The sequence below is a fragment of the Syngnathoides biaculeatus genome, chromosome 22 (assembly GCF_019802595.1).
Source record: "Syngnathoides biaculeatus isolate LvHL_M chromosome 22, ASM1980259v1, whole genome shotgun sequence".
Classification (NCBI taxonomy): Eukaryota; Metazoa; Chordata; class Actinopteri; order Syngnathiformes; family Syngnathidae; genus Syngnathoides; species Syngnathoides biaculeatus.
The window spans coordinates 12,077,371-12,097,442 of NC_084661.1; the positions used below are offsets into that span (position 1 = coordinate 12,077,371).

General features: G+C 47.5%; 1 protein-coding gene across 9 annotated transcripts in view; it reads right to left on the minus strand.

The window, feature by feature from the left end:
• Window positions 1–20,072, minus strand: part of LOC133495178 (retinoic acid receptor alpha) — a 236,277-nt gene that overhangs the window by 53,228 nt on the left and 162,977 nt on the right. Inside the window, exon 1 of one of the 9 annotated variants that reach the window (XM_061809504.1) lies at window positions 7,510–8,522. The exons of the other annotated variants lie outside the window; for them this stretch is intronic. Within the exon in view, the coding sequence (XP_061665488.1) occupies window positions 7,510–7,687 (178 nt within the window). The 5' untranslated portion in view covers window positions 7,688–8,522. Of the gene's footprint in view, window positions 1–7,509; window positions 8,523–20,072 lie in introns of those variants that run through there. 9 annotated transcript variants of the gene reach the window in all.

Below are 20,072 nucleotides of genomic sequence, written 5' to 3' on the forward strand. Positions count from 1 at the left end.
CTGACTGAGACGGCAGTAACGCGGCGCTATTTTCTGCCCAGACAGCACAAGGACTGCCGGGGCTTGAGTATTTTTAGCACGCTGAGCTCCAGCCTATTTTCTTGGCTTCCCCGCTTCCCCAAACAGGATGGCATTCCATTGTGGCAATTAAACGAAGGTATGCCCACGAAGGAGGTGATAACTCAGTCACGCGACGCTGACCGGTGTGACCAAATATTGGACCTTATCAATAAAAACAGGGGGCGAAGGGGAATGGTCTTCTTCTTCTTTTCCTTTCGGCTTGTCACGATTAGGAAGTCGCCGCAGCGTGTCATCTTTTTCCATCTAAGCCTCTCTCGTGCATCTTCCTCACTAACACCCACAGTCTTCATGTCCTCCCTCACCACATTCATCAACCTTTTCTTTGGTCTTCCTCTCGCTCTCATCCTCACCGCCCTTCTCCCAATTTATTCACTCTCTCTTGCCTCTGGACATGTCCAAACCGTCGAAGTCTGCTCTCTCGAACCTTGTCTCCAAAACATCCAACTTTAGCTGTCCCTCTAATGAGCTCATTTCTAATCCTATCAAACCTGCTGGCGAGAACAACCAAACTGCACGGGAAGGCCTGAGAAGAGATTTTAAGTTTCAAATGCAGAGGAGCTGAACTGTGAGGAAGTACTGCTAACTACTACTCACCACCACCCAAAAAGTACCAGATAATAGTAATCACAATCAATTATTATTCTAGTGATATTCCCATCAAATACGATAAACATTGGGTTCGCATTGGTGGTGCTGATGGTGTGGTGATAGACGCAGGATCGGTTCCCACTCAGTGACGACGTGATCGTGAGAGCGAGAACCTCAACATCTTCATTTCTGCTACCTCAAGGTCTTCTTCCTGTTGTTTCTTCGGTGCCACCGTCTCTAATTTGCCCTTCATCCCAGCGGAGACTCTTCTGGCACGTAGAACACCAGTCACCTTCCGCCAACTGTTCCACCCCGCTTGGGCCCATTTCTTCACTTCCTTGCCATACTCTCCATTGCTCTGTATTATTGACCCCGAGTATTTGAAGTCGTCCACCCTTGCTATCTCTTCTCCCCGTAGCTTCACTCTTCCCCCTCCACCCCTCTCATTCACGCACATATATTCTGTTTTACTTCGGCTAATCTTCAATCCTCTCCTTACCTCCATCTTTCGAATTGTTCCTCCACCTGCTCCCTGCCGATCACAATATCATCTGCGAACATCATAGTCCAAAGGGAATCCAGTCTAACCTCATCTGTCAGCTTATCCAATACTACAGCAAACAGGAAGGGGCTCAGGGCGGATCCCTGATGCAGTCCCACCTCCACCTTAAATTCTTCTGACACACCTACGGCACATTTCAACGCTGTTCTGCTGTCCTCACACATGTCCTGCACTATTCTAACATATTTCTCCGCCATGCCGGACTTGTGCATGCAGTACCACAGTCTAACAGATTCAGTTCTCCCCATAACCAGACCGTGGATAGCAAAAACCAAAAAGTGCCCACATGTACAAAAATGTTTTGGCCAACCATTTCAAAAAGCCTCACCTCCAAGGGGCTCCTTCTTAGAACATGAAAGACTTTCTCCCGACCAATAAATCAATTCATACAGTCAAAAAAAAAAAAAAAACATTTGGGAAAAACAGAGCAGGTGTGCATTTAAGGATTAATAGTGACAATGAGTGCCTCGCTTAAGGCTGGCGTGTTGCAAATTTGACCGTAGGTGGGAGGGAAAGATAAAGCGAGCTCACGAACAGAGACCCTCTGGGAATGAAAATGCCTCGTGGATGAATTCTGCGGTGATGAATGCACCGGGTTTAATAGCCGGATGAATTTATATGTGTTCCATTATGAGGAGGTGGCTATGAAACATGGAGATGGGAGATGTCGAGATGGGATGGAGAGAAGCCTCCGTCGGTGCGGGGGGGGGGGGGGGGAAGAGCACCTAGCCATGCACGGCGCGTTGCGAACAAGCCATCTGTAGAGATAAGTAAAGAAGTGATTACAACGGGGCCAGCTCCATTTCTGACAGTTGACGCTTGGCTGCACCCACGCTGCGAATTGATTTAAATGAAGAAGCTATGAATATTTTAAAGGGCGCAACCCACCCGTCCCCCCACTTGAAGCTCAGCCTCCCGCTCGCGGCACGGGCGGACGCGGGGCGAAAAGTAATTATCGAAAGCGAGATTACGGTGTTGTTTTCACAACAACTGATGGATCGGCGACGCCGCCTGGATTCCTTGCTCTGCCGTGGTCCTTAAAAAGTGGTCTTTGCAGAGGACACAAAGTCCTGTTTGGGGATTTAGTGTGAAACTAAAGAAGGAGAAGCACAACCGTACAACAACGACAGCGTGAAAGTATTATCTACCCATTCAGACTGAGGTGAGGCCAGGTCGGCTTGGACAAGACAGGCGAGGTACATCCTGGACGGATCGCCGTTAAATTCCGGGGGAAAATAGGCAAAAAGAAAAAGATTTCCACGGGAATATTCCAGAGACATCAGTAAATATGACATGCACGATTTTGGAGGAAGAAGACGGAGTTCTCGGAAAATTCGCACGAGCATGGCGAGAACAAACAAACCGCACGGGAAGGCCTGAGAAGAGATTTTAAGTTTCAAACACAGAGGAGCTCAACTGTGAGGAAGTAGTGCAAACCACTACTCACTACCACCCCGAAAGTACCAGATAATAGTAATCGCAATCAATTATTATTCTAATGATATTACCATCAAATAAGATAAACAATGTTTTTGCATCGGTGGTGCTTACGGTGTGGTGATAGACGCAGGATCAGTTCCAACTCAGAGACGAAGTGATTCTGAGTGCGAATGGTTGTCCTTGTCTATACTGCATGCTCTGCGACTGACTGGCAACCAGTTCTGGGCGTGGTCCGCCTTTCGCCAGAGGTCAGCTGAGATAGGTGGTTTTGCATTAGCGACTCGCTGCTAACTGGCTAAACGTTAGCTGGTGGGCGTGTCGAGGGACTCAGCATGTCCTGTGCCTTTAATGGTTTTTTTTCCCCTATTCAGTAAATCCATCCGTCCATTTTCTTTGTCGCTTATCCTCACAAGGTTCGCGGGGAGTGCTGGAGCCTATCCCAGCTATCAACGGGCAGGAGGCGAGGCACACCCTGAACTGGTTGCCAGCCGACCACGGGGCACATAGAGACAAATAGCCGCGCTCATGATCACACCTATGGGCAATTTAGAGTGTCCAATTAATGTTGCACGTTTTTGGCATGTGCGAGGAAACCAGAGTGCCCGGAGAAAACCCATGCAAACTCCACCAGGCGGGTCTGGGATTGAACCCGGGACCGCAGAACTGCTTTTACCAGCTGATCCACCGTGCCGCATATTCAGTAAATCGATTGATTCATTTTTTTCATCAGAAGGGTGCTAGGAGAGAACAAATTCTATTCACTGCACGATACGCTAAATGATAGATCACAAACACGGTATTCCTGCCGCATAAGCTTTTTTTTTTTTTTTTTTTAATAAAGGCGACGTCTCATTTTAAAGTGCAACAAGCGTCTTGAAGGTTGGTGACAAGGTGTTGTTTCAGGAGCGAGTGATGGCAGGTTGTGAAATGTCGCCCCACGGCCTTTACGGGGCGAGAGCGGTTGAACTCCCTTCAACCTTTGGCTATTATAAACATACCTTGACGACAAAAAATAGATTATTGACGTTCACCCGAAGGTGAAAAGTAGGTGTGCTTCTGTGGACAGAACTTGAACTCGCGCTCTCGTTCCGTCAAGAGCCTTTGGCACGGCAGGCGTTTGGGCCAACTAAATCACTGTCGCCACCGGGTGGAAAGGGGGCGAGGGCATGTGGCACAATAAGGGGCCTGTCCGGCGCTTCCCTCCCCTGGAAGAATAGAGGACCTTGTCTCATTGCCATTTCTACATTGTGACACCCACCCATCGACAACATCTGGGGAACTCCCACGAGCCACTCCCCGCAAAACGGACGTAAAGAAAACCCGCAAGGCCCCAAGGACTAACGCTGCAGTTTCGAATATTCATTTTGCGGGATTTTACAGCTTCGTGTCAACAGAAAGTCACAGATTGGAATTTTACCGATGTAGAAAGCTGCTTTGCCAAGAGACCCTTAAGTGGATTAATGCGGGGGGAGGAAAAAAAAAAAAATCAAAGCGTAGTATTGTAAATATGAAATGACCCTTTAGTCCGGATGTTTAGGATGGCAAAATTCTCATCAATGTCAAGAGCTGAGAGTTTATCCACAGTTGTTAGCAACTGGCAAATAATCTGAAACGCGGGGGGGGGGGGGGCTGATTTTCACAGTTTGTTTGCACAGCTAACACTAATCTGTTAGCCAAGTCTAAATGCGACACCCGCACTTTTCTACCTCCTCGTCTGACGACATTAAAAGTGACTTTTGAAGGAAAAACCATCAGTTTTCCAAGGAAAATGTCCGACTGAAAGACGACAAAGCGGGGGAAGCCTGACGGGCTCTGGGCCCATCGAGCAATCCCTCTTTTCCTTCGTACCCCCCCCCCCCCAGCCCATTTGCGAGTGTGACAGTCATGTGAACAAGGCCACGCACATTCTTTCATGCGTGAGTCCGTAATTGCTGGAAGGTTTTTGACGGGGCATCTAATCTGCTAGACCAGAGCCTTTTCGTTACATGGGCAAAATTAGCGGTTTGCCTATCTCCCAACATACTCGTGACTTATTCTGTTTTGAACAGAACTTCACAATTGACTATAAATATAAAAATGTTGCGCTTTTGGTCACTACAAATGCTAGAAATAAGACACGTCAGTGTTGGTTTCAAGACTAGCTGGTCATTTTTGGTTTTCATGAGCCCAGCAAGAAGGCCAGTGATTGCACGTTGTTTGCATACAAAGTATGTGCGATCTTAAATATAAATATGTCATGTCATTATCCAAGCTGCTTATCCTCACAAGGGTTGCGGTATCCCAGCTAGCTTCAGGTAAAGGGCGGACTACACCCTGAACTGGTTGCCGGCCAGTCACGACTCACATCGAGACAAACAGCCGCACTCACGATCACACCTATGGGCAATTTAGAGTGTCCAATTAATCTTGCATGTTTTTGGGATGGGGGAGGAAACAGGATTGCCCGGAGGAAACCCACGCAGGTACGGGAAGAACATGCAAACTCCACACAGGCGGGTCCGGGATTGAACCAGGGTCCTCAGAACTGTGAGGCCAACGCTTTACCAGCCGAGCCACTGTGCCGCCTAAATTTAATATTTTTTGTCAAATTTGTGAAAATGGTCATTGTGGTAGCTCGACGGTAATATGATCTGGTTTCGGGGGGAGAAGAATCCATCTGGCACGTGCATCTAATTTGATGTACACGAAACCAGCGGGCCAAATGAAAGTCAACCAATCAGTGACCCAAGGCCCGAGGCGACAGACGATTGACACCTCACAAGTTCTGTCAGTGGTTCTTTCACTTTTCTTTTCTTCAAACATGCCGGTTTCTTGTCAGTCTAAATTAAGAGGCACAAGACGGGGCGATCGTACTACTCTCGCATAACGACTGTTTTACAAAATAAGACCGCAGGGAAAATTTCAAACCCACACTTAACCTCAAGACTCAAGTGATGACGAGCGGCTTTGGAATAGATTCAACTTGTAATACATATTGGGGTTGTACAATTACGTCACGTCATTATCCAAACCGCTTGTCCTCACAAGGGTCACGGGAAAGCCGGAGCCTATCCCGGCTAGCTTCTGGCGAAAGGCAGACTACACCCCGAACTGGGCGCCAGTCAGATGTCGACACTGAGCGGGAATCGATCCTACGCTGCCCGCACCATCAATTAAGTACTATATTATAATAATATTGACATCTCCTATATAGAAAGAACCCAATCGGAATATATTGCAGTATATAAATATATATGTATATATTTTTTGTTTTACTAAAAGGAGGATTCAGTTTATATTATCTCCAAATATGCAATGGTTACCATACCAACTAAAATGGAAAAGTGTATCGCACAAAATCACGCAGGAGGCTCGCGGAGGCTTCAAAATGAATCCCAACAATTAAAACAAAACGAGCGTTTGAATCCCGTGCACGAAACATAACATTACCAAGAGACAACGTGGTATTTTAAGCTTGGGCTTTTAAAAAAAAATTGAAAAAAAAAAAAGGGGGGGGGGGAATAAAGAAAAAACAGCATGCCAGCTGATGTTTTGGGAAATGTCTCACGCTTTTGAACCTGCCTGCTTAGAATTCCTGCTTAGGATGCAGCGGCGAAGACAGAAACACGCCGTTTTGTTTTCCAGGCCTTATGATCTCATAAGTCCCACAGCCACGTGACGACACCGGTGCGTGCGGCGCCGCTCTCCACACTCACCCCGGTCGGCCGCTAAATATTTTATCACCCGGGACCGGCGAGGCAAAAGGAGGAGAAGCTACGACGCTGAACAATGTGGGATCAGAGGTCTCCTTCCTGGGCCAAAACCCCCCAACGCTGCCTCGCTCGGGCTCACATGCTTCGAATCAATCCCGCCGCTAAAGCTCTCCAGTGGGCCGATTCAATAATTACAATCGAGCGTGCGGCGTAGCTGCTGTCGTACTTCGAGGCCGGGCGGCGGTGGGATTTCACCCGAGATACCGGGACGGTGGTGTGCAGAGTGGTCGCAGGGGGGGGGGGGGGGGGGGGGGTTTATTGCTGCCACAACACATCAGAAATCCCCTTTTAAAAAAAAATTCCTTTGTCATGTGCTTCTAAAGTCTCGAGGCGAGGAGGAAATTGGCCCTTAAGAGCCTGTGGAGATTCCTGCCTTTTTTTTTTTTTTTTACACTCCTTCAGCTGTGAAAGACAACAGAGCTATCTCTCGCTTAAAGGCCGGCCTGCGACGGTCGAGGCTTTGCCGAGCTGCCAAAAAAAAAAAAAAAAAACTTTTTCTTAGCAATAAAACTCGATTGCAGCTGCACATTCGGTTTCATTAAGCACACAAAAAAAAAACATGTCGCCAGGACCCAATAAAACTACTACACTAAGCACAAAACGTAAAAAGTTTGTGCGTTAAATACTTTTAGAAGGGTGTTTTGGGGGTTTTTTTCTTTGGGGACCCAAGGGTGTCTTTAGGACATGTGAAACCCGTAGGACGGCTCGGAAATTGAGACTTTAGGCCACATAGCTGACCAGAACGTTGCAGACCGCCAGGAACGGTTTCATCTAATTAAAGTCGGCATGCAGTGCAGAAGAACTGTGTTTGTATTAAGTGCATATTTCAGGAGGGGGGGGGGTGCAAAAAGCCTTGTGGCCCTAGAAAGAGGGAAAAGGGGGAGAAAAAAAGCCCGACGTGGGATGCAAGAAACTGGGTCAAGTATTTACTGTATAATGCATCATATGAAAGTCCGGATTAGTGACAAAGGCTGCATTTGTGTAAATGTCTGGAAAAAAAAAAATTAAAAGGGCTCTAGATTAAAAAACGCCCACCACGTGAAATGTAATCCACACCATTTCGGTGGACGCGAGAGGGTTACCTACAGTGATTGGAGCCGTTCCAGTGCTGGTTCCTGACGGACGAGCTGTACGGGTGAGGGCCCCCGGGCACCAGACCTTTCTCCGGGAGCAGACACCCTCTGCTCTGGTTGTAGTAATCCATCATCAAAAAGGGGTTCGGGCTGGGGTTCAGTCCCACTACGTCCACACTTTCGTACATCATACGGGCCAAAAACAACAAAAACGGGCGGTCGTGACACCCCCCCCCCACCCCTACTCACACGAAAAAATAAAAATAAAAAAAAAAATTCAAACTAGAGCAGCCGAGGTAGGAACAGAGAGCAGCAAAACCGGATCACAGCAAAAGTGATAGATCCATTTCACAATGTGCCATGCCGTTTTTTTTTTTTTTTTTAACGGGATGTGAAGCTAGTGGAGGACATTTAATACAATCTGCATGCTGCAGGGGAGACCTGAAAAAAAGGAGGAGGCGAAAAAAAAAACACGAATGCGCCGGTTTAAATCCCAAAGCGGAAAGCGCACGCGAACCAGTCAGTCTACGAACGAGGGGATCCCGTCCGACTGCAGCTTTTTTTTTTTTTTTTTAAACAGTCCGCCTTCGTCCCTTCAAAAGCCTCGTCCACCGAGCCCGCAACACAGCAAGTCGATCCGAAACCGGCGTCCCCGGTGCTCCCCGCCGCTTGCCTGCGGATTCCTCAGCAAAAGCTCGCCGCTTGGCGTCCGCGCGCGTTCACCGATCGAGCCCCGCACGGGTGGAGCGTGTCGCCGCGATCATGTTCCGCAGCAATGTGACGAGGCGCAGCAGCTGAGGGCTGAGGCTCCGCCCCCCCCCCTCCTCCATCCCTCCCCATCACTGCCCCCGCTTTCATCCGTGGCGCCTCCTCCGTTTAACCCGTTCCGCGCGTCAGACCATCCCGAGACGGGCTCCGCGGCGCGAGCGGCCTCCTTTTCCAGCCCCGCTTTAACTTCAAAAAAAAAAAAAAAAACATGCGCTGTTTTCACTTTGAAACATATTTCCCATCCTGGTACCCTCCTTCCATCTCATTTGACCCTGCCCCCCCCCCCCACTTCCCAACCATCCTCTCATCACCCCCCCCCGTCCCTCATTTCCCTAATGCTATGCAGCTGAACTTTTGCTGAACCCCGGGCAAGTAGGCAGCCTCACCTCCTGGTGACCCAACTGGATGACTTGGATTCGCCTCTCCGGGCTCGCTCTCTCGTCTCACCATTATTCAACTGTTTCCCACCTTGAACACTCAATGCAACACCATTACACTTTTTTTTTTTTTTTCGTTGAGTGCCAGGCGCCTGACTCCGGCCCCCCCCCCCCCATCCCCCCAAGGCGAGCATTTAGCATCCATAGTCAAGGTGACCGACGCTAGAGTTTTTTTTTTTAATCCTTACAATAATTACAGCCGCGGTCAAATCCAGCTGTTTACCGCCACGTCCCAGATCTCCGCCGTGGACGTTCCGGCATTCCGTACGGCGTCATATCTACTTGTTATGCAAACGTGAGGCTCGTGCCAGAGCGATCAACGTGCAAAGATTAATTTCCTTTGTTCGGGTCTGGACCGGCACTTGTTCCCGTAGGAGATAATGGCACCACGGAAATAATCCCATCAGGGGTCAAACAGTCGCCGTTATAATACCTTTGCTGTGGTTACGGCATCGGGGACGCGGGTGAAATCCCCGTCGGACATGGCGCCCGAACGCGTCCGTGATATTTATATATGTCCGCCGACAGGAATCCCGTCAAAATTCTCCCGCAGTTTCTTAGACGTCCCACCTCGCGTCTACTTCCTGGTTTACTTCGCGTTCTTCTCGATTTTTGATGCCTTCCTGTGGCAGATTTCCCCAAAAATGGATGAAAACATTTTCCCAATCACCACCCCATTGAGAACATAACATTGATCTGTGTCATGTGACGCAAACACTACAGTTGCTGTCTGGGATTTGGCGCTGTACACGGTTTCACACTATGTTACACTACATCTGATATTATACTCATTATACACATATTTCTACACTTACGGGGATGCTACCCTGAGAACGCCCGATCTCGTCAGACCTCGGAAGCTAAGCGGGTTTGGTTCCTGGTTAGTACTTGGACGGGAGACCGACCGCCTGGGAATACCGGGTGCTGTAAGCTTCTCTCCCCGGCTACCTACTATCGGGGTTGCGTCAAGAAGGGCATCCGGCGTGAAAACTGCGCCAAACAAATCTGCGTTCGTCTAAGATGACACGCTGTGGCGACCCCTAACGGGACAAGCCGATGTTGATGTTTTTATTCATGGAGACTGTACACCTGGGATGTTTTTAAAAAATTGAGTTTTATCAGTTTGATTGATTCAAGCTGTTACCTATCTTATTACCGCAACAATGGCCGCCCCCCGGCCCCCGCTTCCCTCCCCCGGACCACAGCTGGCTCTCACCAACAGCACTTTGGAGTGGGATTATCTGCGTGGAAGGCGTGGTGTGTATGAGTGGGGCCGACGCCCCCCCCCCGTGACACTTTATTTAATGCAGGCCCAGGCTGTGTTTACCCTTTGTGATAAGAGCACAGTGCGCATTTACTGAGTTGCCCCCCTCCCCTCACCTGCACTGATAGCGCGGCGGCGCATTCCTCGACACTGTTAGCGGTTGTGCTAATTGCTGTCGGGAGATGCAGATTTCTGTGAGCGGCGTTGAGAGGGTTCATCCCGCGCACCGCGATAGACCGGCGCGAGCCGAGGGAAAACAGATGAGCATCGCGGTTATTGTGAAGTTGGGGGGGGGGGGGGCTGAGAGGATTAAACCTATAGAAATGTTTGAGCAGTCTAGATACAGTGGGAAATCATGGGTTGGGGCGGGGGGGGGGGGGGAGCTAATTCAGGATGTTGGCTTGCTATCCGACAGAACGTAAATTCTTCTATTGAATTCAGCTTGCATTCTTAATGGTACCACAAAACTGGACCATATCACACCAGTCCAAAAGTCTCTCCTCTGGCTTCCCCGTGAGGTTTAAAATCTTTGCCGTTGTTCTACGAAGCTGTAAATGGTCTTGGATCTAAATATATTCAGGGCCTTTTCGTTCTGTTTGAGACTCCCAGAGCCCTCGGGTCATCGGGTGCAGTTTTACTGACTGTTCCTCCAACCGCAACCAAACAAAGGGAAGCAGTGTTCTGTTTCCGTGCTCCACAAGCGTGGAAAGAAACTTGCGGAAACCCTGAGATCTCCTCAAACTGTCACTTCATTGAAATTGGTCCTGAAAACGTATGTTTCGAGTTACTTTTTCAGAACTAAGAACGGTATTTTGATATTTTATGATTTTCACTTGATAATCCGTGTTTTAATCAACCCTGCTTATCCTTTTGGGCTAACACAGCCCATGCAACAAGTTATTCACGCCTTGGTTTGTGATTCTCTGCTATTCCTCGTTGCAGTTTCTCTCCAGTTCTGTCAGGTCGGATGGTGAACATCGGTGGGCAGCCATTTTTAAGTCTCCCTAGAGTTGCTCAATTGGGTTTAAGTCGGGACTCTGGCTGGGCCATTCAAGAATAGTCACTTCATTTGTTCTGAAGCCACTCCTTTGTTATTTTAGCTGTGCGCTGAGGGTCTTTGTCTTCTTGGAAGACCTTTGGGCCAGACCGAGGTGCTGAGTGTTCTGGGGAAAGTTTTCATCCAGGATTGCAACCAGTCATCCTGCTTCACTGTCGGGACTGAATTTAGAATCAGAATCGTTTTTATTTCACCAAGTATGTCAAAAACATACGGAATTTGGTAGCTGGACAGGTGATGACCGGTGTCCAGTTTTTTCCAAACATAGCGCTTAGAATTAAGGGCAAAAAGTTCTATCTTGGTCTCATCAGACCAGAAAATCATATTCCTCAGCATCTTGGCGTCCTTCATGTTTTGTTTTGTTTTTAGCTAACTCCATGCGGGTTTTCATGTGTCTTGTGAAGTCGCAACTGGTGGAGAACTGCACCGACGATCGATGTTCTAGAACTTTCTTCAAAACGGATGCATGCGAGTTTCATGTCAAACGGTGACCCATCGGCGGCACCGGGTCCATTTAACATGAAAGATGTGTCACCATCAAGGTGGTCCCCGGACTATATTACATCTTCACGACTGTGTAATTGCAAAATGGAGAAAAGGGGGTCACAAGAGGTTCAACTGGTGTTATCACTGCAGTCCAGGTAGGTCGGTCTTGGTCCGGCCTCAATAAGTATCATGCCTAAGAAGCCGAAGAGGCTATTTTGGTTTAAAGCAAAGTCTGATGGATTGAGATTAAAGTCTTGATCTGCTGACTTGATATTCAGAGGTCAGCCTCGGTTGCGTGGCTGGAAAGTGGCGCAGAAAATTCGAGCGACGCGATGGTCCCGATTAAAGGACCCATCACAAATCGGAAACTCGCAGCAAAAAAATTTTTTAAAAAAGGCGGTTATGCAAGCGATCTGGAGCAAAGCTGAAAATGAGTGTAAGGCAGGGGGTGGAGAGAGAAGGGGGGAGGGGGGGGGCGGCGGTGGGATTTTAGAAGAGGATTCAAAGAGTTTTATGGGCAAGAGTGGAAAGGAGATTGCTGGCTGGACCTTGAGGGTGTCAAACTATTTTTACTGCTCCCTCTTGCTGCTTTTCTTCAAGCCAATCAGGGGTGCCAAGGAGCAGTAAAGAGCGGTCCTTAAACCATTCCTCCGCCGAGGAGAGGAGCCGTCAGGTTAAAACAAACAATGGGTCGTTACGTCATTTGGATTATTGTGCGTGATAAAAAGAGAACAACCGGAAGAGAGGACAGATCTTCAGCACATTCTGGACAGACTTGGCATCACCTTATTGGAGCGGATGTCCAAATTGAATCGAACAAAACCAGACGAGCGTTTCAGTCATCAGGTGAGCCGACTCGCCCGGGAACAGGTCGAGCTAAACGCCGTCTCGTGGCAAGATAAGGCCAGACGCAAAGGGGAACTCATTTTAAACTTCCTGTCCGCTTCGGTGGCGACGACACGGACACGGGGCCCCTCACGTCACACCTCCCTCTGAGCTGTCCGGCACATGTGCCTGCAGATGGCTAAGGCCCCGGCGCTAAAGACGCCGGGGCAAGCCCTGGCAAAGCCTACTAGCTCCTCTAAATCTTCACAGCAACCTAATAAAGCAGCTCAGCGGGGGGAGATCAGGAGAGAAACGCAGCACGGGAAGTCGTTTTCAACGGGCTGGAATGAAGTCGGAACATTTATTGGGGAACGTCTGGGGATATGTTTACATGCGAATGACCCAGTAAAAGCAGGAACGCCTTTGTAAAGGCTGACATACGTAGTAAACACTGTATTAGCCACGCCAGGTGAGAAGATGGCGGTTGTGGAGAAAGTATTCAGTTTTGCACGTTTATCCGAAAGCAACGTGGCTCAGGAAACTCGACGCCTGCTTTTTAGCCACCACGATCAGTCCGGACCACAACAACGATCCCTCAACCCGGATTATGTTAAGAATGTAAAAAGGCCTGATTGAAATCGGTTTCATGTATTACAGCATATTTGATATGGAAAATATGCTTTCAGCGCTTTTTGTCCAATCGCAACTGTTTCAACTCAATCATGTCCACACGAAATACCACATGTGGACCGGTAAAATGAACCCTAACCCTAACCATTCTGAATGAGCTGCAGCTGTTTGATACTCTTTTTGTGGAGTCCAGTCAGAAGACCATTACAATAGTCAAGTCTACTTGAGATAAAAGCATGGCTGAGCTTTTCCTGGTCTGCTTGACACATACAAGACTTGACTCTAGATATGTTTTTCAGATGGTAGAAGGCAGTTTTTGTGATCGATTTGATATGTTGAAAGTCAGGTCGGAATCAATCAGAAACACCAAGGTTTTGGACTTGGTCTTTGGTGTTTACTAAAAGCAATGCTCTTTTCTTTATTGCCAAAAACAATTGTCTCAGTTTTGTTGTGATTTAGTTGAAAAATTTGGCTCATCCAGTTATTTATCTGATTTAGACAGTGGCACAACACCTCAATAGTCTTCAACTTGGGACATTAAAAAAAAAAAAAAAACTTTTGAAGTTTTTCCTTTTCGTTGCCAACTGACAATGGAAAGAACAAACGAACTGTGGATCCAGTGCAAGCACAGATGCTAAAACAACACTGCAGTCCGCCATCGCTGTTTTGGTTGCGAGGGCGCCTTGCATGCCAACGTGAGTCCTTAACACGTCCGGGCACGTCCTCCATTTTCTGGAAAGCGTTATCAAAGTTTAGATGGAATTGATAAAGGTGTCATTTAAAAAAAAACAAAAAACAAAAAACAGCCACTTTGAGTTCAGTTTTAAATGTGTGCATTTTAAGGCTGCCATCATTTTTACTTGTGTAAATCTCTCGGCTGCATTATAACGTTGGATTTAGTAATTAGCGCGGACGCAACAATTGCTAGCATCCGCATCACTGCATTCCTTATTGTTTGTAAACGTCTTTGCGGACACGCTAAGATGAATATTTACTTAAAAATCTACCTGGGACTGTCAGTATGTGTTGTTTTTTTGGTGCGTGCACTGTACGCGTTTGTTTACACAGCTGATTTTTGTGTTGTGGCCAAGCCCAACAGCTGTGCCCACGCGTGACGAGGGTCCCCGACGGTCCGACGTGAGAACAAGCTGCACCTATCGACGGACACGCCGCCACTTGCAACTCGTTCTGTCAATCCGCTCGGCGCGTTGATGATAAAGGGGGGGAGGAAAAAAAACACCTGGACTGCACTTAAGCAGCCATACGGACCTCTTTGACATAATTTCCCATATGTCTTTTCTAAAAAGACCCTCTTAGTGGCTTCAGGGATCTTAAGAGAACTGCTCCCTGTCATTATTCCTTTAATGTCCCTCCAACAGCCGATTCCTGCATTTACGGCATGGCGGCCTATATCTGCCCGTAAAGCCCTTTTATTGTTGAGCGCCCCCCCCCCAACTGTCTGGTGACCGTAACCCGGTTTTCCCATTTTTTATGAGGGGACCTTCACCGCATCACATCGGACGAGGACAAAGCTGCCCACCGTCGGTGTTTACCAAAGTGCGGCCCGCTCGTAAATCCATCAAGCCCCGGCGGCATTCTGGAAATACCTCAGCGGGTGGGGTGGGGGTGTGGGGGTGGTGGTGGTGGGGGGGGCTTATTGTATTGCTTGTAATCTTCCGCACACCGCGGCCTTGAGTCCGAGGTGCCCATCTCCCCAATGATCATTAGGCTCGTGCTTCATTCCTCCGACACCATCGCTCAGCGTATCGAAGAGGAAAAATTGCTATGGATGCTAACCCGGAGGAAGGAGAGCGCAGTTATCGCAACGGCCTCCCGTCGGCCGTCAGGAAGTTCACGTGTGACCAGACGTGGCCGATTCCATCAAGAACGACAAGAAGGGCCAGGCGAGGAAACCGGAGAAAAATAAAGACCATGTACAGAGAATCAAAGTGACGTTTAATGATAAAAGACACGCAAAAGAAAAGCTCAAATCTTCACTTTGTGCACATGACGTTGAAGTCACAAGCGATGCAACCGACACAGCTGAGTATAAAGCGCAGGAAGGCTGGAATGGATGAAGAATGGAATTCAATCCCACCTTCCCTGACTCATAAAACACTCCGCGTTGACATGCGACGGTTTGCAGTGGAAGCTTTCTCTGATGTATTCCGAGTTTCCATTCTCTCAGACTCGACAAAGTTCCCTTTTCCAAAGTCTCTTGAAGGTATCAAGTGAGTCGGAGGAATGATAGAAGCGGAGGAAAGTTGCTGGCTAAAGCAGTCAGTCAGATTTTTTTTTTAAATATACACTGGAATTATGGGTAGAAATACTCCATATTTAAGCTAAGTAGTCACGGCGAAATCATATCGCGAGTTGGCTGAAAACCACAAAGCTGACGACTCGGTTTGAAGAAAGGATGTTTGGCGAAAAAGAGAGAACTGAAGCATCTGGCAGAACTGCAAAAACTGAACGCACTCACACAAACTAGCGCCGGTGATGACGTTGCGACTGAATTGACTTTTTGAATTGATTACGCTGCTATACGACGACATTGCCCGTAAAAAATGGAAGCCCTCGATGCAAAGAGACTGCCATGATTTTTGACATTTTACCTATTACACAATCATAACTGATCTAAATATGCTTTTGTTATCACTCTCTGACAAGTTGAAACATACATTTAAAGACCAAAATGTTCAAACATATCAAATAATTTCCTGTAACGAACGACAGTTAGCTCAATGCTAATATATGATGCAAAACGCGCTACATACAGTACGAACGCCCATCTTAAAAATAACGTTAGCGTCGATTCCAAAAAATTTCAAGTTATTCACCCCCCTGCCGAGTAACTAATATCAAAAATCTGCAATACAACATGGATGTTAAAGATGAAATGCGGTAAAGCAAGGAAGACGATTTTGGAAATCACTGCAGGTACGCATGCCCTCGAACGCACCGTTGCCCCTGTGGACTTGACTCGAACATTCAAAGAAATCAATTGAATTGGTGAACATCCACCCACCCATCCATCCATCCATCCATTTTCTTCACCGCTTAACCTCACGAGGGTCACGGGGAGTGCCGGAGCCTATCCCAGCTGTCAACAAGCAGGAGGCGGGGTACACCCTGAACTGGTTGCCAGCCAATCGCAGGGCACACAGAGACAAACAGCCGCACTCACAATCACACTTAGGGGCAATTTTGGGTGTCCAAGTAATGTTGCTTGTTTTTGGGATGTGGGAGGAAAACCGGAGTGCCCAGAAAAAACCCACGCAGGCACAGGGAGAACATGCAAACTCCACACAGGCGGGTCCGGGATTGAACTCGGGACCTCAGAACTGTGAGGTCAGTGCTTTACCAGCTGAGCCATTGGTAAATAACCACCCCCCCCCAAAAAAAAAAAAAAGTTTCCTTATTATTATGTGTCTTTCTTTTGATTCCACCCGCATTATTTCATTCCCCCCCCCGGCGGAGATCTCCTTGGGAGTCGGTGTAAACACACACCAAACCAACCTCCAACCCCCCCCCCCCTTCTACCTTCATGACTTTCACTCTCGCCAAGCACCGCAGAGGGCCCATTTCGTCCTCCCCAATCACACGTGTGATGCTCAGGGTGTCTTGGTGGGGATGAGACGAAATGGCGGGGGGGGGGGGGGTTAAGGGGTGGTCCGTGGTTCACTTTAAGTGGATTGCCCTCAGTTATGCCCAGCCCGAAGCATTACAACACCTCCGCGTGTGACCTCGACTTAAGTGGTGCCCCCTTCGAGCGGCGCCAAGGAAAGCGCGCCGCTGTTGCGCTGACTTCAAACGCGAGTCTAGCGCGCAGAGGTTGAATATCATTGAGGTCCATGTACTCCCGGGCGTCGTTGGATGCAAATGAGCCAACAATTTGCAATTTCACAGCGCTAATATGCTCTTTTCCTTATTACATAACTGCCGATTTGATTTACCGTATTTTCCGCACTACAAGGCGCACCTAAGAGCTTTTAATTTCCTCAAAAGCTGACAGTGCGTCTTATAATCAGGTGCGCCTTATACATGGATCAATATTTAGCCTTTAGCGCAGCCCATCTAATGGATGCATAACATAACTCCAGCCTCTACTGTAGTGTCAATTCTATGTGCGTTTATAATCTGGTGCGCCTTATACATGGTAAAAGTTTTAAAATATGCCATTCATTGGAGGTGCGCCTTACAGTGTGGAAAATACGTTAATTGATTTTTTTAAAAAAAGCAATATATTTGAACAATAAATGTGCACTCTAAATAATAAATAAAACAATTATTTGTGCGTGGAACCTTTCTATACTACATTGTGGAACTCTATAATGAGGGAAAATTCCAAATCTAATGTGGGCCTTCGTCCTTCTATGGTGTATAGTGGCCGTCACACTGGTTCTACAAACAAAAAATTCTGGTAAACTCAGTTTTTTTTTTTTTCACCTGTGATGTAAAGTGTGTTCAAAATAAAAAAAATGGTTTTAATACTTTTTCTAGAGCGGGTGACAAATGTCCACAAAAATGCAAAGCCGGTTCAAATGTTAATGAAATGTGAAAGGCCCTTTGCTTAGCCAGCAAGTTGGGATGTGGGGGACAACAAAGGCCCTTGGGTGGGGAGGGCTGGGGGGGGGGGGCACGGGCGGGAGCATGACAAATACCCCTGCCATGGCCGCCACTGTGGCCCCCCTTTGCCTTGCATCTTCCAGGGAGGTTTGGGGAGGGGGTTGTTTGGGGGTCCGCCTCTTTCTAACCTGGGGAGGCCAGCAGGAGGAGAATTAATGGAATGGATGACTCCGCCACATTTAAAAAAAAAAAAAAAAGAAGGTAGCAGAGTGATGACGCCGAGGGAGGAGGAACGATCAGCATTTCAAAAGAAGGAGGCGCCGAGGATGGAGATGGAGCCGCTCGACCTTTTTTTTTTTTTTTACTGTTCTGTGTGCGTGTGTCTGTATTGTTGTTGCTTCCATATGAAAGACTACCCCCCCGACCCCCCACCCCCGTCTTTGGCAACACGTCCCTGATGTGTGTGAAGGTCATCTGGGAGTCTTGCACACCCATGAGTACAAGTTCAACCTTAACCCATCTTCAGCGTTCCCTCTCACGAAAACATATTTTAAAGGTGCGATGGCTTGGAAACGAGCTTTATTTTTTTTTACCTATGTGATCGACTAGTTACTTTTGCACTGATGCATTACTGCGACCATTTTTTTTTTTTTTAACAAAACAGGCTTATTGATATATATTTAGTCATGATTGTCCAGACCGGACCTTCAATCTTGAGGCGACAAAATTCCGGACGGCCTCCGCAGAGTGAGGGAAGAGGCAGATTTTTTCAATCACTTGTTAGACTATTGACCGTTCAAGAGTGATGAATTTGTGCCAGGCAATGGTTTCGATCAGGGGTGATCAATGCGTCGATCGTCGATAATAAAAAAAAAAAAAAAAAGACATCAGCCGTATTTTTTTTAGCTTTCGCTCAGCACGCATGTGCAAATGACGACAGTACAGGAAAACACACTAGTCAGTGAGTTCCCCCCCAATTTTAAGCTCTCGATGAAGAAATATTAACAAAAATGAGTATGGATGCCGCAGTAAAGAAGACAAAACCGTACCACTTTCATACGGAATGGGAGGCGGCCAATTTTTTAACATAATTTTTGAAGCGCGTTTGCCTCATCTACCAGCGGAGTGCTGCACTTTCGAACCGTTTATGGAAAATACGACGCCGACATTCCGCCGAAAAGCAAGCTGAGAAGGAGAAAAAAACGAACTAAAATCCCAATTGGTCGCACACAAACACACACCTCAGATTGTGAGTGGTTCCCACCGCAGTTGAACGAATCCACTGACGCGAGTGACACAGCCCGGGTGTGCATTTTCATCCGTGTGGCGTTTAGCGATCGTCAACGTGAACTCAGATAGTTACAAAAAAATGTTTAAAGTTAATTATGTTGTTTAATATTGGCTAATGTGGTGATGCAAGGCACACAAACATACATTTACACATAAAGAATCGTCAAGAGTAGATCTTGGGGTTTAAAAAAAAAAAAAAAAAAAGTCCGGGCACCCTTAGCTTGCCGTGAGTGAAATGGACCCGAAGCAATAGCCCTTAATACAGGATCTAACTCAAAGAAGAAAAAGGAAGTTGAAAGTGGCCATCAACATGTGGCGCATTGTGTCAAAATGTGCATCCACTTCTGTCAACAGCCGATGACGGCCGTGCCGTTACGCAACGCCGTTGCGCGTGCCTTCCCCGCGGCAACATTTTATCAGAGAAATCGGTCCGTTTCCGACATTACTGCATGCGGTGTCCGTGCTTCGAAATAACATCATTTCACTTTGCTCAGTTGCGTTCAGCGCAGTGTGGGAAAATGACCTATTGCGGGAAAGTTAACTAACTGACGCGACGATTTTGGCCATCATAATAACGCTGCTGCTGTGATATTCATTAGTTATGACTGTCGTATATCATTATTTGGCATGGGTTTATAGAAACAAATAATATAAAACACAACAGTATAGTTGTTGTAGTGGGAAAACACGCATTTAGATCACACTTGAGCATTCGACAGAGGTAATAAAAATAGAAATAATAAAATATCAGAGCTGTGCAAAAGTGTCGCTGTCATACGCAAACTTGAAATTATGCGGAATGAGTCTCAATGTTTTCTTTGCCGGGTTATCGCGTCAGGATTCCATCTGCGGCAAAACTTCCCATCGTGAAAAAGAAACACAGAGGGGGCTCCGGCCTGACAGAAATAAAGCTGTGCAGTCACTATGGCGACCCAAACCATCTGTGTTGTCAACCCGTGGAGGGGGGGGGGGCACGGGGGGGGGGTGTCTCAATAGTTAGTAAATAGGCTAATGCGAAAAGTGAATGGCTGAGAAGGGCAGATCATTAGCGAGCCGCATCTTCGCCATTCTCTCGGCGTTACCACGACGGGAGGGGGGCCAAAACGCCGAAAAAGAGCCCTGATAATATTTAACCAGCGCCAATCTATCATCAATCCGGACCCCTCCCCACAAACCATCAGTCCTCACCCCCCAACTCCGGCCCATTGTCATTCACACCCCGACTCCCCTTTCAATCCTTATTCAATATTTTT